The 17,947-nt window shown below is 38.4% G+C and overlaps 1 protein-coding gene and 1 long non-coding RNA gene across 2 annotated transcripts; one reads left to right on the top strand and one right to left on the bottom strand.

Annotated features, from left to right (window-relative positions):
• Positions 1 to 1,196: 1,196 nt before the first annotated feature.
• LOC119788940 lies at positions 1,197 to 3,987 on the bottom strand. The gene is made up of 2 exons (XR_005281521.1): positions 3,900 to 3,987; positions 1,197 to 1,993 (listed from the first exon to the last, which is right to left on the bottom strand). It is a non-coding gene; the product is annotated as an uncharacterized LOC119788940 (long non-coding RNA).
• An 11,440-nt stretch (positions 3,988 to 15,427) lies between these two features.
• bhlhe22 (basic helix-loop-helix family, member e22) lies at positions 15,428 to 17,177 on the top strand. The gene has a single exon (XM_038293816.1). It carries the CDS (start codon positions 15,603 to 15,605, stop codon positions 16,419 to 16,421), a length of 819 nt encoding a protein of 272 aa, XP_038149744.1. The 5' UTR covers positions 15,428 to 15,602; the 3' UTR covers positions 16,422 to 17,177.
• The last annotated feature ends 770 nt before the right edge of the window (positions 17,178 to 17,947 follow it).

Here is a 17,947-nt window from a genome sequence, read left to right as displayed (position 1 = left end):
CCACAGACACGGCAAACAGGCCTGCAAACCAGTACAGCTGACCTGGTTCTGCTTGCACGCAACCATGAAATAACAACTGCCGTTTGGTGTGTGGTGCTAGCATGGGGAATGCACCGTCCCTTCTTGGGTGGAGCATGCAGAAGAGCTTCACATCAGGATTTTGGAAGTGCAGAGAAAGGAGAAGAAATCCCAAAAATGTCACATCTTTAAAGACAGAAGCAGAGATTTGCAGTCCTGGGCTGTAAAATGAGTGGAGTTCTAAATGTATATGATTAACCTTATCTAACATACATGTTTTGTTTTGTTTTTTTATCATACAACTTCATAACACAAAACTGCATTACAACCATATTTTTTTTTTCTTTAAAATTCCTGAATATATCGTAATATACAAAGAAATTGGGATGTTTATTTTAAATGAACTTCTTTATTTGCAGAACAAATAACAACAAATATTAAAAATACTTGGCTATGCATGCATAGTGTTTATTTTTGTTCCTTTAATATTAGAGATGTAGATTCTGTTTCAAAGTAGCAGCAAAAACAAAATGATAGTTTGTTGAATACTAGTGTATTTCCATTGTATGTAGGTGTTTATACATTGATATATACATATTACTAATTTATACATATTATGCAAACTACACATAGTTACATTTTTCAGCTTTTTTATTTGCAAAAAACATATATATAGTTTTTTCTCCTAGAAGATAGATAGATAGATAGATAGATAGATAGATAGATAGATAGATAGATAGATAGATAGATAGATAGATAGATAGATAGATAGATAGATAGATAGATAGATAGATAGATAGATAGATAGATAGATAGATAGATAGATAGATAGATAGATAGATAGATAGATAAAATAACGGCTAATGAATTAAGCCTGTGTTTACGTCTTAAGAAAGAGAAAAAGACCAGTCCAAACCTATGAAAGCTCACATTAAGGCTCTGTTGTTGCTTGGGGGAGGCCTCCCAAAACATAAGGCGGGAGTAATAAACGCATCTCGTCACGACAGCTTATCAGGCTGCAGAGCGCACATCATGCAGCTTTTTTCTCCATGCATTATGCTGCAAGAGTCGGCATTAACCTTTAGATCCGGTTACCAGCTCCTCGCAGCGACTTGGAAACAAACCAACAAGGACGCATGTCGATGTGGTAAAACACGCACAAACAGACGACATATACCTTTTTTTAAGAATCTAAATATAAACAGAGAATTGATAAACGTTCGATGAAAGGATCAAGCTGCAGAGGAAGGCCCTTAAAATGAAAAATAAAAGAGACAGTACTCCTGGCTTGTCGGAGATTATTCCAGTTTTTGCGCTTTTTTAAACCGCAGAAGGTTCCCGTGGCGCTCCTTGCATCCTTTGTTATTTTCTTCAAAAATCCATTTTAAAAAATCGGCTGCCCCCCATATGTTCCTTTCGTGTTAAGATGAAAATGTTTCTGAAACAACACATATTCGGTTCCTTTATGCAGAAGTTCAGCAAACAAAATCCAAAGGTTTCTACCAGTGGCTACAACTTTTTCAAACTTCTGCCCAAATGATGGAATGTGCTTCTGCTTACAGTGGTTATTTCTCCCTTTCCCCTCCTTACACCCCTCTTCTCCCTCATTCTTTTTTTTTTTTTTTCTCTACCAAAGGGGGCCCAGCGCCGGGCTCTTGATTAATAAATGTTTATGTGTTTTGAAGTGCAGGACAAAAGCGGAGCTGGCCTTTGACCCTTGCAGCCCCAGCCTTGCGCGGGGTGCATTGTAAGGCGCTGGGAATGGTGACCCCAGGGCCATTGACCCCCCCACGTCGGTGACCATTTATGTGCGCACCGCTGCATGTCACCCCGCAGTTTTCATTGTTTCAGGAGGAACAATAGCAGTGAGTCCCCTCCTCCTAGTCCTCCAGCTCGCTGCAAGAGAAAAAAACAGCTTTTAAACTTCCCTCTATGTGCTTCCTGACGCAAGTCAGAGCAGAGTTTCCCTCCTACCCTTCAAAATAAAGAAAAAAAAAAGAGAAAAGAAATGTCGACAAAACGTTAACACTCTTAGTGGTGTGATCGCTCATGTTGCATCACACGCAAATGTTGCATCACTGCACAGTAGATTTTTCTAAGGCTATCAGTGAAACAGAGAGAGTGGGGGACAGAGTGCCATATACTGATGCAAAACCTGCAGATTTTTTTAATGCACAATATTTTTTAACTTTGTGTGTTAGTGTGTGTTCTGTTTACTGGAGGGCTGTGGAGCTTGTTCAAATAAAAATGAATGGACCATGGCATCTACTGGACATATAGCTGGCAGTCAGTGTAAGAAGAGAAGGGGGTAAAAATCCTTTGATCAGTTAACACCTTATAGTTTCTTCTTCTTTTAGTTTGAGTATTTTTGCTTATAACCATTTTGTTTATTATCCTATTTGCTTATTTTATTCATAATAGCCAGGATAAGCTAAAAGGTAGCCCATGAAAACTGAAACAACTGATAGGCCTTCTTAGGCAGCGACATAAAAATAGGATTATTGGAAATACACAAAGCTTTGATATTTTATCCTTATAGAAAACAATGACTGATGCAGGAAGATCCTACAACCAGCATGCAAAACAGTGGCTTGCTGAAATTCAAATATACATTTAATACCCATTGTGTAGCTACTGTTATAAATGTTATGGAGTGTTTTTTCTTTTCTAATCAAAACATTATTTGATGGGTCAAATCAAAGTGGTGAGCAGTAAGACATGACATGCAAGGGATGGATATTTTTTCACTTTTTTTTTACAAATCAAATCTGTAAAGTGTGGAGCACACTTATATGGAGGCTTAAAAAAAGACTTTAGTCTGGGAAAGAGGTTCACCTTATAACTGGGCCATAGCCTCAGATGATTCAGTCAGATACAGTGGAATGAGAAGTATAAAATTGTTATTGTTTTAGAATGGTCCAGACTTATTTCTGATTGGAAAACTGTTGCCCACACTTCTCTCCATTGGTCTGACTGAGCTTGAGCTCTTCTAAAAAGATAAAATGGGGAGAACCTTTAGTCTCTAATTTCGAAACCACATGCAATCGTACACTTGCAAGTAAAATTATAGCAAACTGTGGTTCCACAAACAATTTACTCAGACTTGCTCAGGTAGAGTTCTTTTCAGATTTTCATACAAGGTTTTGACATATGTGTTTCATTTCCATTTTCCCTTATGCATCTTATTGTGTTTAGGTTTTTTCTTGTAATTTCAAAATTTAATAAAAAAAATTTTTGCAAACCAGTTTGTAAGATTAATAAACATGTTGCTCAGTCTGGAGTGGTCCCAAATAGGATGCAGGTAAACCTGGGGTTTGATTAACCTCTCCGGAACCACCCAAGTTCACTAAATACAGGACTTAAGACAATTGGGGACCTGATTAGTTGCACCTTAATTGGGTCTTTAGATCACATCAGTTATTTCCCATGTGATCTAATCTAAAAATGGGTTTGATTCCCATATAGGACTTTTTTTCTGTATCAGTCCTATGGGAATTTAGCGTGATGCCAATGAGTAAATTGCTAACAATTTGTTGAAGTTGGGGTGCATGCAATGGTGGCTGGCTGATGCAAAAACACTGAAGATCTGCAGCATACATATATATTGTAATCCAAAACAGGCAAATAATCGCAAAAAAGTAAATAAATATATAAAAACCCTAAGATGTTAAAAAAGCAAAACATCCTAAATTCCACATGAGGAAAAGACTAAGAAATCCGTGCAGCTCGCATTAGATTTCATGCAAATGATTAAATATTAAGACTAAATATGGGACTTTGCATCATTGCCATCAAAAAGTATTGCATATCGTAAGGGTTGACAAATAGAGACCCGTTCAACGTGCAGATATGTTCTATAAAATATAGAATACAGGACTTACAGAGCGAACATTTCAGAGTATAAACGCCAGGAACGCGCTTGCGTTTAGAGAGAGAGAGAAAGGCAGAAGAGAGAGAGGGGGGGAGAGAGAGAGATTTAACTCATTGTAATGCACACAACGACCTGCCCTCTTCTGAAAAAAACTGAGGGGCGAGAAAACGCAGCCATGCTTTGCAGAGGCTATAGCGTTGCTCTCATTGGTAGCGTGAACCTCCTCGCCAAACGGAGTCTGTGCTTTTCTCGCTCACTTGCCGTTGCACAAAAACCGGGAATACAAGCCTCCGTGATGAAAGGGGGAAGTAATCCTACTAATGCCGCAAATTAAGTGAGAAAACCAGCGGATACATATGCGCTCATTGTGCTGGGATCCACCATATGGCGCGGACCGCTTCATGGTGAGTATCTTCATGCATCAATTATTTATGAGTCGATTTTACCTTTTTTGGGGGGCTTTAATTGTTCTTTTAATGTCTTTAAAGTGAAAGAAATAACGGGGATGTGGAGATGTCTCGGAACATAACGGTCCTGTGTTCCCTGCTCTCCGCTGCACTTGCCATTGTTATTGCGGACTCTCGGGAATAAAAGCGTTTCATGTGCAAAAATCGATCAAACACGAGCAAACCCACACAGGCTTTAGCCGCACATCATTTCATTTCGGCGGTTGCATGATGTATAAAAAGAGCTGAAATAGGATAGTGGTTTTCATGAGCTGCATCGCAGTGCTTCAGGACAATAGAGTCGTTTTTTTTTCTTCTTTACCCCCTCTCTCACTTCCCCTTTGGGTGGTCAGAGACCTCAAATCCAAAACAGGGATGACATTATTTGGACAGGACGGGGGGCATCTCTTAGACTGAAAAAAACGACGCTTCCCTTTGTTTCTATAGCCGTCTCCTCTCTATGGCAGTTACAGTATTCAATGCAATATCCCTGCGCCTCTTTATCCACAGTGCAGGTGATTTTTGCCCTTTCTTTGGAATATATAGAAACGCTTTCCTCAATGTACTAAGAATTTTGGTCACTTAAAGAAAGCACAGACCTTCTTGATATTTGGTTTGTTTTAATACGAAAATTCAAGTGTATACAGTTGGATTTAAACGGGATGCGCGTTTCTTTAGTTAAATGATACGAATAACAGCTGATTTGTCTTCCATTAGGACGTTCTATACTCTTCTAATACCAGATATTACAATAAGGTTAACGTTTCACTGAATGTCACTGATTGTACAGCTCGTCACATCAAACCCAAAATGCAGCATTTGCTCCCCTCCAAGCATCCCTCCCTTCATCACTGTATGCGAGGGAGTACATGGACATGTGCGTGTGCGCATGCTCAAACAAGCCTGTGTTAGCGTGAGCGCTTCTCAAGTGTTCCCATTTTTTTTTTTCCTCCAATAGTGCAATGTTGCATAACTGTGCGCAGCCCAGCGCCAGGTTTTGGACTTCGCACCAAAGCTGCTCCAAGCTGGTGCAGAACTGGGAAGATGGATTCCATCCTACATAATCTCACATGAACCTGAAGTATAGTGTTGGGGGGTGAAAATGTCCCTCCTGGTTTCAAGGACGCAGGTTAGGTGATGAAGAGGGGACTCTGGGTAATATAGAGAAACATCTGTTTGCCTAGTGACGTCACCAACCCCCCCACCCCCTCTCTGCCCGTCATCCCAATCCTTTTCCGCTGAAGGCAGATTCCTCATTTGTTTGGCTGGAAGAACGTTAATCCCAAAGTCAGATGGGTCTGGATGGGGGGTGGGGGGCTCGAACGGGGAGAAGATCAGTCCCATTTACCAGGTGTCAGTGCGCACTGTTCGGTCTCGCCTCCGTTATTTTGCGCGTTTAAAAAAAAAGAGAAGATGAGGATTCCGCAGTTGCTGCCCCGTTTCCAGATTCGCAAGATCGTCTAAGAATTAATGGGAAAGATCGATTTGTTTTTAAGTTTGTTTTTCTGACAGTTTTTTTTCTTATCTGTGACTGTGGATGATTTGCAATTTCATTTGTGGCTCATGGAGAAATATGCTTGTTTGTTTTTTCTTCCGTAGGTGACATTATGGGATAATGGAGGACATCTATGTTGTCTCCAGCTTTGGACACTAAACACGAAACTCCTTCCTGCAAAAGCTGCCATGGACATAATGATTTTTCCAACAGAAAAGTCTTATTTATGTCGTAACCTAACCTCTTTAAGTAAATGCATCAGTACATATAGGAAAGCCTATGCAAAAAGACCAAAAAAAGGGAACAGGAATGTTATATGTTTCAAGTCTTATTCCTTATATTCCGTCTGCAGGCCGGCAGCGGAATAGTACGGTTACAGGTGCGGGAAGAGGTTTCTTGAAAATTTCCTCTCCTTTTTTCTCAAAACAAAGTAACCGCAGTGCTTTGCTTCTGTGCAAGCCCAGCTCAGAACAGCGGGTTGCGTCTCTCCGTGTTCACAGCGGACCTTGATTTAATGTCTTACAATTAAGGCACGCGGTGAATGCCAAGAGATGATCCTCACTTCTTCGACATCATGAAATCATTGAACTGTATTAAAACAAATTTATAATTGTGTACTGTCTGAGTTTTTTTTTTCTATCAATAAAGCGATAATACGTAAGAAAATTTCTGTTTCATCTGTGCATTGAATGCTCCTGGTGTGTGTTGATGTGTGAGAAAGCAGTGGGAGCTGTCCATCCCAACTCAGGCTGCCTGCAGAAGCGCTGTCCACCTGCTTTGGTGCTGAAATCTGTAGCCTTTTGTTTCACTCGTCTGCAGCCGATGGAGCAGCAAAAATCCTGCTGTGCGGATACTGCGCAAACCCCACACATCGAAATTCAGAAGAAAGCATCAGCGTTTTCTTTAATTATATCGAATCTGATTAATAAATGCGCAAACATGAAGACGGCCAGATCAGCAAATTCTAGCACAAATCTGTGTAATGATCCAACAAAATTTGCAATGTAAATCAAACCCTTGTCATTCTATTAGATAATAAAATATGCTACACACTAAGGCTAATTTCTGATCTGAAAAAAGCATTCCTAAAAAAATGCATGACTGAAATTTATTTATATGCCCTATAAATATTGAGAGGATTGCATGAGCAGAGCTGCTTAGGACATACGTCACATCAAATTAATTTCATATGGACTGAAAATGTGGTCCCAATTGAATTATCTACCACAACAAACAGCAGTCAAATATTTAACGTTAAGCCTCGAGATAATCAACCGTCAATATCTGTTATGGTGTTTATAAGCTTTTAAATTTAACATAAAAATGTTCTGAATCAGACTGTACACAGTTTAGTTTGTTATCACAATTAATCCAATCTGACTAACGATGGATGGATGGATGGATGGATGGATGGACGGATGGATGGATGGATGGATGGATGGATAGGGGGTCAATCGTTCCTTAAAGCAGCTCTCTCTCTCTCTCTCTCTCTCTCTCTCTCTATATATATATATATATATATATATATATATATATATATATATATATATATATATATATATATATATATATATATATATATATATATATATATATATATATATATATATATATTTTTTTTTTTTTTTTTCTTTTTCAAGATATTGTGACACAGAACCAGTACAATTCTATCTCTATGTAAGAAACAGGGCCATCATCCACATTTTGTAATGATGCAGTTGGTCGCTTGCTCATATATCAACCATATCATGATTATTACACCTAATTATGTATCGAAACATTGGAGTTAAAATACAGACTAAACACCCAATGAGTCTGGCCTCTTCTGATGACAAGACATTATTTTCAAGTTGAGTGCAACCTATAAAGCAGACATAAAAAAGGTTCCTGCATCTCCTGAAGAGCTGTCTGGCTCCAGGTCTTCTGTCACAAAGGCTCTCCTGCCCTCTAGTGTTAGAATATTGTCTAACATTTTGTCTGAAATTCAGTTTTTATCTAAGCAGCGCCCGAAAATAAAATAGAATATTTCTAAATATAATATTTATATGCTCTTTTACCTTTCCTGTAAGAAGAATTTAATACGGTTATAAAAAGTCTATATTTTTCTTTTCATTTTTTTTATGTAGGGTACTTTATCTCAAATTTAGGTTTATTTAATTAAGGCTTTTAGTATTATTCATCATGTGCAAATGACCAACTTCATATTTTTATTTTTAGTCTACTAGGCCCCAGGTGCAAAGAAGGAGATAATGAATTGAAATGTGGTTATTTAAAAAATAGAAATGCAAAAGAAGGCAGAAAGGGATCAGGGCATAAAAGAAGAATAGGGAAATCCTAAGCTTAACAACTAAGATGAAAAAGAAAAGAAACAGAAGAGAAGAAAAATCAGAGGAAATGCAAAACTATAAACCTAAAAGCAGGTAAAACAACTAAGTGGCAGTAGTGTGATTAAGCTGTGTGTGAGCTGATTTATCAGGGAAGCAAAGGTAGAGAGACCAAAATATAGGCTTGGACAAAAAGAAGCTATCTAACGTAGAAAAAAAGAACAATTTCAACAGAAGAAAATTGCAGTATTTGAAGGACAGAACACAACAATATACCAAGATATGTAGCACAAAAGCATGCGCTGATATGACAAGACTAAAGTATAACAATGAACACAGAAGACATGAAGTTTTACAAGCTACAAAAAGTACTAAGAACAAAAATTGAAAAGAAAAAATAAACTCTAACACCTACAGATTGTGACATGGTTTATTTTCTTTTTCAGTTCTTCTTATTTTAAGATATAAATTTTAAATGTCTTTAAATATTATTTTAAAATTCATGAATTTTAAGATTTTTCAAGTGTTTGTATGTTTTTGCTTATCCTCAGTCATATGTTTAATGTTTTATATGAAAAATATCAAAGTAATTCAGTCATTTTATGAGATGTAATGTTTTTCGTGATTGTTGAGGAATGTATAGAGGGCTTTTTCATCTATTTAACTTTTGAATAAACATTTTTGTCATTCTAGGTTGTATAAAAATACTCTATAGATGAAATCTGATTAGCTGATTAAGCAAATTGTGCAACCTGCTTTGAAAGTGGCTCTTCTTTTTCCAGAAACATGATTGGATTATTTACTTTTGATAGTTGTAATAAAGGAATTGTCATGTTCAACTAAATCCAACTTACCTTAAGAATTCTGTTCAAAACCTTCATAAAGAGATAAAAATGTGTGGAGTCTCTGATCATGTTCAGAGCCGTGTTCCTTCAGAGGCTCTGAAACATAGACTGGGTAGAGGGTTAGGACACTCCAATGAGCCCTTAGCTCCCATCACTATCCCCTGCAGAGGCTCTCTTATCTGTCACACTGTGGATGGAGTAGTGAAGAGAGATTGTGTCAATTAAATCACAACCATAGCTATGCAGAATGTGGTGAGAATACAGCTACAGCATGAGTGTTGTTCGTTTTAGTTTCCTCCGATGGGGTTTCAGTGATCTGTCCTGTAATGTAATGCTACCACCCTGAAGCAAAATTGTCTACACTAAAATTTTGATTATTTTTAAGTAAATTATTGGAAATCAGAAAATAATTAGATATATAATATAGGTAACTATATTCAGCTTTATTATCTCTGCTGAATATCACTGCAGCATTAGGCTGCCACCACAATGTCTCACTGTAGATATTATGCGCTCATAGCATTTTGTTTTCATTCACTTATGTTTATTTATATAACATGGCTTATGGTAAACTCTAGGATTTTTGACTTTCTTCTTGATAAGTTTTTTGTTTTTTTATTTAAAAAGAAATTATTTGTTCACCACTAACATTTTCCAATCTAAAGGTTCTCCAAACTGAGTTAAGGATCTCTGAAGCTTTGTCTGAGTTACCCCATGCCTCTTGGACTCCTGTCCTATTAATGCTCTCCTTACCCATCCTGTCTGTTAGTTGAACAGTCATGTCTAGGTAGATTACAGCTTTGCTATAATGTTTCCATTTATAGATGGTTGATGGAACAAAGATTGGAGATGTTCAAAGATTGGGACATTGTTTTATTTCTGGCCTTTCATTTCAGTCACTGTTCTTTTGTATGCATGATGCTTTTTATTTACAAACATTGTTTAACAAACCCTTGAGACCTACAGTAAAAAAAATTAAATAAGAAAAAACAGATAATTTAAATACAGGAAGAGTCTATCTTTATTTTTTAAAATACTTTTGAGCACAAAGGATCTTACTGAGGGACATCAGAACAAATGCTCCACTGCCATAATCCTTATTTAGGCTGTTAATTATTGAAAAAATGAAAAGGGTTGCACATTATTGTTATTTATATATATAGACCACCCAGGGTGCAGACCAGGAAGCAGAGTTGTAGTTTAACACACATCTCTGCAGCTTCTCTACTGTTACCCACTCTTTACTCCATCCAGACAGTGTCTTGCCCACGACCAAAATCTAATAAATTAGCAAAGATTCCCAAAGGAGTAAATCATGATAATCTAATTAAAATCAAAATAACTCCAATTGGGGAAAAAGTTAAAACAATTAAATGCGGTCTGTTTAACATAAGATCGCTTTCCTCTAAAAGTCTACTAGTTAATGACTTGATTTGTGATAATCACATTGACTTGTTTTGCCTTACAGAAACCTGGCTGCAGCAAGAGGATTATGTGAGCATAAATGAGGCAACTCCTTCAAGCTATTTAAATTTTCACATCCCCAGAAGTTCTGGGCGAGGAGGAGGAGTAGCAACAATCTTCGAGTCTGACTTACTGATTACTCCCAAAACAATTAATTCCTACAACTCTTTTGAACATTTAACCCTTAATTTCCCTGATCCAAATTTCAAGACAAGAAAACCTCTTCTTTTTGTAACTTTGTATCGTCCACCAGGTCCTTACTCTGAATTTTTAGATGAGTTTTCAGAGTTCCTTTCTGATTTGGTATTAAATACTGACAGGGTCATCATAGTGGGAGATTTTAACATCCATGCTGACATTGAAGGCGATAGCTTAAGAGCAGCCTTTAATGCTATCTTAGACACTATTGGCTTTGTTCAAAATGTGAATAGTCCCACGCATTCTCATCTTCATACTTTGGATCTTGTGCTGACATACGGCATAGAATGTGAAGAAATAACAGTATTTCCTCACAACCCTGTCCTCTCTGACCACTTTCTAATAACCTTCAGGATTACTTTAACAGAGTTCTCCTCCCCCAAAAGAAGGTTCAATTTTAGTAGATCTTTATCAGATAGTGCAGTTATAAATTTTAAAGAATCTGCTTCACTTTCTCTCTGCTCTGTGTCACTGAGCAGTGCTGCAGAGTGCAAAAGCTTAGCTTATTCCCCTTCACAGGTTGATGATTTTGTTGAGGGGGTTGCTAGTTCTCTGCGTATTGCCTTAGACAACGCAGCTCCTTTGAAAATGAAAACCGTTAAAAATAGAAAGCTTGCTCCTTGGTTTAATGCAGAGCTGCGTACTTTGAAGCAAAATGCTAGGAAACTGGAGAGAAAATATCGCTCCACAATGGAATGAGTATGTCTACTCTGAAAAATAGGATAATTACATAATACCTACTTGAAATAAGACCATGCAATATTTTTTTTTTCTTATTTTAAATGTAAATTGTCTTGTTCGCTTGGCAAAGCATCTCCCTTACCTCATCATTTCAAGAAAAAATGTAGCAGCCATTCGAAATGACCCTTCCCAGTCAAACGGCAGCTGAATGGCAGCCAACAACGTTTTCTCCATGACTACATCCTACGAATGTGGGCATGAAAATCAGCAAGAGAGAAAGCCTAGTTGCCAGGTTGACATTCCAGTCAGCATCAGGACTATGGTCATGGAGCCCATGAGTACCCTATACTTCTTCGGTACTCACCACCAGCTATGAAATGTAGATCTACTGATCTAGGAGCACCCTTACTCCTATGATCCCCTTTGCAGATTGATTAGAGGAAATATCTGATCCTCTGTTCCAAAGTCAGAGTGAAATAAAGCCCCACTTAGTTCTACCTCTGAGTCTGAGGTTACATTAACTGATATAGCTTAATAACCTACATCCTGGATTAAAAGCACTTTGATCTTTCTACATCTTAAACACACTTTTGTTTCCTTGATAATTTAGACACCTGCCTCTGTTTGTCCTGCTGCAGGTATTATCAGAGTCATCGCACATCATTTGAAATCCAACAGGTGTCAACCACATCTCCCGTTAGTTCATACCCTCCAGAGTTAACATTTCCAGTACCGGTCCCCTGCCATTTCCAACTACCTCCATAACTGTAACAGACTCAACTGCTCCACTGTTAAAGAAATGGCTGCTGATGTGGAGATGCTAACACATAATCTGCAACGATGAAAACATGAGGTTCCTAAATCATACACCCTCCTCTTGGAGAAACATTTGAGAGTTATAGATGGATTTGTTAGTAAATGAAAGAAAAGTAAGAGTAAATAAAAAGTAAGATGAATACATGGTTACACAGACGAGTCTGATTACACTGATGTAGAACAGTTTGTGAGAATGCCTAGTAGTTAGCAACAGCTGGGGAATTTAAATAAACAAAATGGACACAGAACAGCACTAAATAACTCAGAGCCTCAGATAATGACATCTATTAAACATCTATAAACTGTATAAAGCTCAGTAATTTCACAAGTATCTCATGTTTCTCTTCTCATGCTACATTTTCCCTAATTTTTTTAAAGAAAGATCAATCATTATTTCAGAACAAAATTCCTTGGCAAGCATGGTTATCTCTGGTGGGTGACTCACTGCAGGAAGCACAATCAGCCCTTTTTCTTGCCCACCTCATTCCTGTTTCAAAATATGTAGCTGCCAAGGCGTCAAACTCAGACCGGGGAAAAATCTGTGGCATATTCACAATGTTTCAATTGGCAGGGGTCGGTTGTAATCACTGCAAAAGGTAACTTGAATGTGTGTGCAGCAATATGCCATAGTAACAAGCAGCAGAACCTTGTTAGCAGATTTTGTCCCTTAATGCATTTCACTGAGCATTTACACATGGCTTCTTGGGGAGAGTAATTGCAAAATTGGCTCTTAGCGTAACAGTGGAATCTGTGAGGAGAAGAAGAATGCTTAAGGAGTTGGTGGAAAGATTGCACCATCTGAATGCAAGGCCTTGGTGAACTTCAGTGACACCTGCAGAGTTGAGGTGGAACAGATCTGAACGAAAAGCTGTTCAAAGTCCCTAATTTACTGAAAGAACTAATCATTCATACCGTTCTTGCTGTTCCCCATCCTCAGATCCTAATCAAGGAGACAAATATCCATTGAGCGAAACACTCTCATAGCTGAGTTTAGCTTTCCAGTCAGAAATTAATTTGGACTGCAAGTAATTGAGTTGTTTATTTGATTGGAAACAGTGTAGAACCTTCATCCTATTGAGCCCCAAGGTAAGTAGTCTGCTAATGTGGAGGTCCATTCCAGCTTGCCCTTAATATAACAGCTTGTCCTTTGGTAATGCTGCGCATGCCGTCTTTATGCAGTTCAAAGAATGGATAATTATGACCTGAAAATACCAGGTGGTCAACATGTCAAAATGTTTAAAGGGCAAGTAGGCATGTTATGACCACAAATGTATTCCAGTATGCCAGTAGAAAAGAAAAGTATGTGATTTTAGATTGGTTCATAAATAAATGTCAGAAAAGTTCATTTCTGTTCAGCATGCCAACTTTACACAGCAACTTAAAGTGGAGAGAGTCAACTAGCTTCGTCCATGAAGAGATTCATATTCACAAGTTTTTCTTTTATCCCAGATTTTAAATGAATTTTAACCCCTGATTTTGAATATGGGATGTCTTTTAGAAGTAAAGGAACCAAATGCAGATCATATTAAAAGTTTTCACCTCTCTGAAGTGGCTACTAAAACAGAGTAGGAACGAGGAGCATAGAACAATGAAAACTAATTCAGAAAAGAATGAATGACCAAGAGGATATCAGGTACTAAAAAACACAAGAACAGAAAAAAAAAGTTTTATAGGAGGAAAGCTAAGTATTAAAAACCTGTAATGATTCAGAATACAACCACAACATATAAAAAAGATAAAGCTTATGTCCAAGATTTACCAGATAGACATTCTAAAAAAAAAAAAAAAAGTGAATGTTTAGGGTGTCGGTATGCAAGAGGATAAACCCCTGGCTCACTCTCAGGTCAATGGCTTCCTACTCTGAATGTAACATCATCAGCGACCCCTCACACCCCCACCATGGACCGTTCTCCCTGCTGCCCTCTGGGAAGAGACTTCAAAGCATTTGCTGTAGGTCCAGCAGGTTCTGCAACAGCTTTTTTCCCCGCTGCCATAAAACTGTTGAACTGTTGAAACTCTAACCAAGTCACAAAACAAGACTCTAAATCACACCTGTAAACATATTTGCACTACATGGTGAATCTTCAAAATAGAGCTCAACTCAATGGTTCTACTGCAGTTTTCACAACATCTATTTATTTATTTTTGCACCGCGACAAACCCTTTACATCAATGCGCTTTTGCACCAAGTCTCTTTCACACTGTTTACATTTTTATCACTTCTGCAGTTTATAAATGGATAAGTTCATATTCACTGCTAAGCTGCTTCTCATTTACTGTCGGAAAGCTGTGTAAACAAAATTTGTGTAAGTGTAAGTCTAAGTAAATCAGTCTTCTTCCAAGATAGACTGGTATTCGGCGCAGTCAATTTTTTTTATTTAAATAAAAAATGGCATTATCTTGTGGAGCCTGCTTTGGGGAAAATTGATTTCTCATTAATGTAAATCAGTTATTAAAAAGTTCCTTAACATTTTTATATAATATATAAAGATTTTTATTTTTTATGGCTCAGAAAATTATGAAGGTTTAATATTTTTGTGTTTTTTTGTTTTTTTTTTACTCCAATTAAGCATTTTTATATGAATAAATATTTTTTTCCTCTGTTTTTATTTCTGATCTTAATCAGCACTTTTGGTATTGATTAACGGTCCAGGAGGTCTGTCCTTCAAAGATGATTGGTTATAAAAAATAAAAAATTACTAACGTGATTTGCTGTTTTATACAGAAGATGGCAGCATAAGCATGGGTAATATTAACTGAGCCACCAGAAATGACCGCTGTCCGCCTTAGAATTGACTTGCATAAAATGAAATAATTGATTATGGATAAGGACAAAAAAGATCAATGCTGATAAAAGTGACATTCCAAACTATACTTATTAAAAGGAGTATCACAGCCAATTTATCTGATGTGAATTACCATGCAAGTTTAGCATACAAGTTTCTATGCTGGACAAAAATAATAATAATAATAAATCAAGAAAAACAATGAAAACCAGCTTTTACTGCATCTATCCTTTAAGACAAATAAATAGTGATAGTACAAAAGAAAACACTGAGGCAGAATATATCATGACGATGACATTGTCTAAAAGCACAGGATAAAACATTGAAAAGACGCACAATTGGAGGGTGAACTACTGTTCTGTCTTATTGTGTTCGTCCCAGTTTAAACCGCGTTAATTAAAAGGTTAGTGTGATTGGGTGGAGAACAAAAGGGGAGGGCGGCTGTCTCGGCCCCAATAGGCGAATCATCCTCGTTACGATGATCTGAAGGTGAATCCAACACAGACACAGAAAGAGAGAGAGCGATACTTTTTACTCAAGTCCCTTCTTCATCACCTCACCTCAGCTGACAAGAGGAGCCCCAAACTTTGCCGCTGACGCGCAAGCAGAGGGAGAAAGTCGCTGAGAGGCGTCAGGATTTCCCAGAACCCAACAGGCTATGGACCGGAGGATGAACCTGAACGGCGGCGCGGCAGGGGACATTTTTCATAAAACTCTCAGCGCCGTGTCGGGCAAAAAAATGGACCCGTTCAGAACCTCTGCCAGCATGGAGCTGCCACCCAGAGACCGCCAGTCCCCTATCGGCTGCTTTGATCAAGTTGATCCGGACCCGATCCAACCCGGAGGACTCGCTGGAACCAGGGGCGGCACTCTAGGTCTTCCGACCGGATCCTTGTGCGTTAAGTACGGGGAGAGTGCCAACAGGACCTCGGCGGCTGAGAGCAGCGGTGGAGAGCAGAGCCCCGACGATGACAGCGACGGGCGGTGCGACATGGTCCTCCTGACAGATGTACGAACAGCAGCCGGGGGGAAAGCAGAAGGAGGAGGTAAGAAAACCAAAGAGCAGAAAATGCTGCGGCTCAACATCAACGCCAGGGAGAGACGGCGGATGCACGACCTGAACGACGCGCTGGATGAGCTCCGAGCGGTCATCCCCTACGCGCACAGCCCGTCTGTGCGTAAACTCTCCAAAATCGCCACCCTGCTGTTGGCAAAGAACTACATCCTGATGCAGGCGCAGGCACTGGAGGAGATGAGGAGACTGGTCGCGTACCTGAACCAGGGGCAGGCCATCTCCGCGGCTTCCATACCGGCCACCACTGCGCTGGCAGCTCCTCCACCCGGTCTGGGCGCATACGATCAGGCGCCCGGATACCCGTTCCCCGCCGGGGTGGCTGCGTCTTCCTGCCCTGACAAATGCGCCCTGTTCAACAACGCCGCGTCCAGCCTCTGCAAACAGTGCACTGACAAGCCTTAAAACTGATAACAAAGACTACAAAGAAGCACACAAGAAAGAAAAAAAAAAAACATGAATGATGATCGAGTAGAGACAAAAAGTAATTTTTTTATAATATTTACTAAACGCATTAAAACTCGCTTGTTTTTTTCTGTCAAAACAACACTTGATTGTGTACATAAGTCATCTTTAAAGTGCTGGTGTGACTGGAGGCCAGACAGAAGCCGAATTAAAGGCCTTTGCTCTGTGATGGACCCTCTGTGGAGATGATCTGACCAAACGGGCGCGACTTTTACTTTCCCGGAGCGCAACAGCACCCACCTCACTCTGCTGCTTTCCATGTGTTTACTTTAACTTCTAAACCACGGGCCCATTTTTTAAAGAACTTTTCTAGTGAATGTTGCGGATGAGGGGATTTAAATAATCCAGACAACAAATGATCCACTGGCCTATATCTATTTGGCTGAAATGGCTTTCTCAATCGATTAATAATAATTAAAAAGAAGGTAAAAGAATACATTTAAGTCTACAAGGTGTTTAAATGTGTCTTTGTGATTTTTTAATTTGGAGTATTTATGATATTTATGCTTGCATTGCATATTTATTTCGAGGTGGATGTTTTTTCTGCTCTTTTTCATGATTTTCGTTCAGATTATTCGCGCTGTCAGGTCAGGCTTTAATTTATTCTTGTAGATACTTTCGTTGTTATCAGAGCAAAGAGGGCCGTTTGTATGTATTTGAGTGTGGAAAAGCTTTATTAAAATATTTTGAACAACATTAGAATATATCTGGTTATTTATCACAGACAGAGCAACTTGAATCAGAGAGCTGCTTTTGGTTTGTATTCTTATCATAGTTAAATTTAGTTTATTTACAGCAATTTATAACACATTTTCATGTGCAGCTATCTAGAAATATATACATTTTATTCCATCATCTTGACAGATTTAGATTCTGACGCGTTACACATTCAGAACATGAGTCTTTCTGAGCAAGAAGAGGCTGAGTTATCTGAAGTTTCTTGGCTCTATAGGTGTCAATAATTTCTACTTTGAGCTCGAAATTGCGCCAAATCCTCTGAGGGAATGACTGAAGGGAACATGGAAACAGATCAATCTTTTAAAAAATGAGGAAATCCGATTAACATTATTATTCCAACTAAAAAAGATTTGCCTCATGATGCGCAATAGGATTTCAAAAAAAAAAAAAAAGAAAAGAAGAAAAAAAAAGGTGATGCTGTAATACCAACCTGCACATAATTAAACTCGTCGTTTAAAGAGGATGACGCCCTCACAATTTCATTAAGACACGTAATTTAACCGCTGTTCAATCATTGTCGGAGTTTGTTGTCTTTAATGAGCGCGCAGCTGCAGCCGCAGCGACTTTGGACCCTTTTTATTCTACAATCTTACTTAGTGATCTGATTATAGAGCTCATGAAAATGTTTGCAGTTGGGATTATTAAACAGTTTAAATCAAAGGACAAATTATAACATACTGTACCGCCCCTGTGACACCTAATTAATACAAACTATTTTTCAATTTTCT

This window comes from Cyprinodon tularosa, unplaced genomic scaffold (genome assembly GCF_016077235.1).
Source record: "Cyprinodon tularosa strain WSP-4 unplaced genomic scaffold, ASM1607723v1 ctg33, whole genome shotgun sequence".
NCBI classification, from domain to species: Eukaryota; Metazoa; Chordata; class Actinopteri; order Cyprinodontiformes; family Cyprinodontidae; genus Cyprinodon; species Cyprinodon tularosa.
This window is presented reverse-complemented; position numbering and strand designations above follow the sequence as displayed.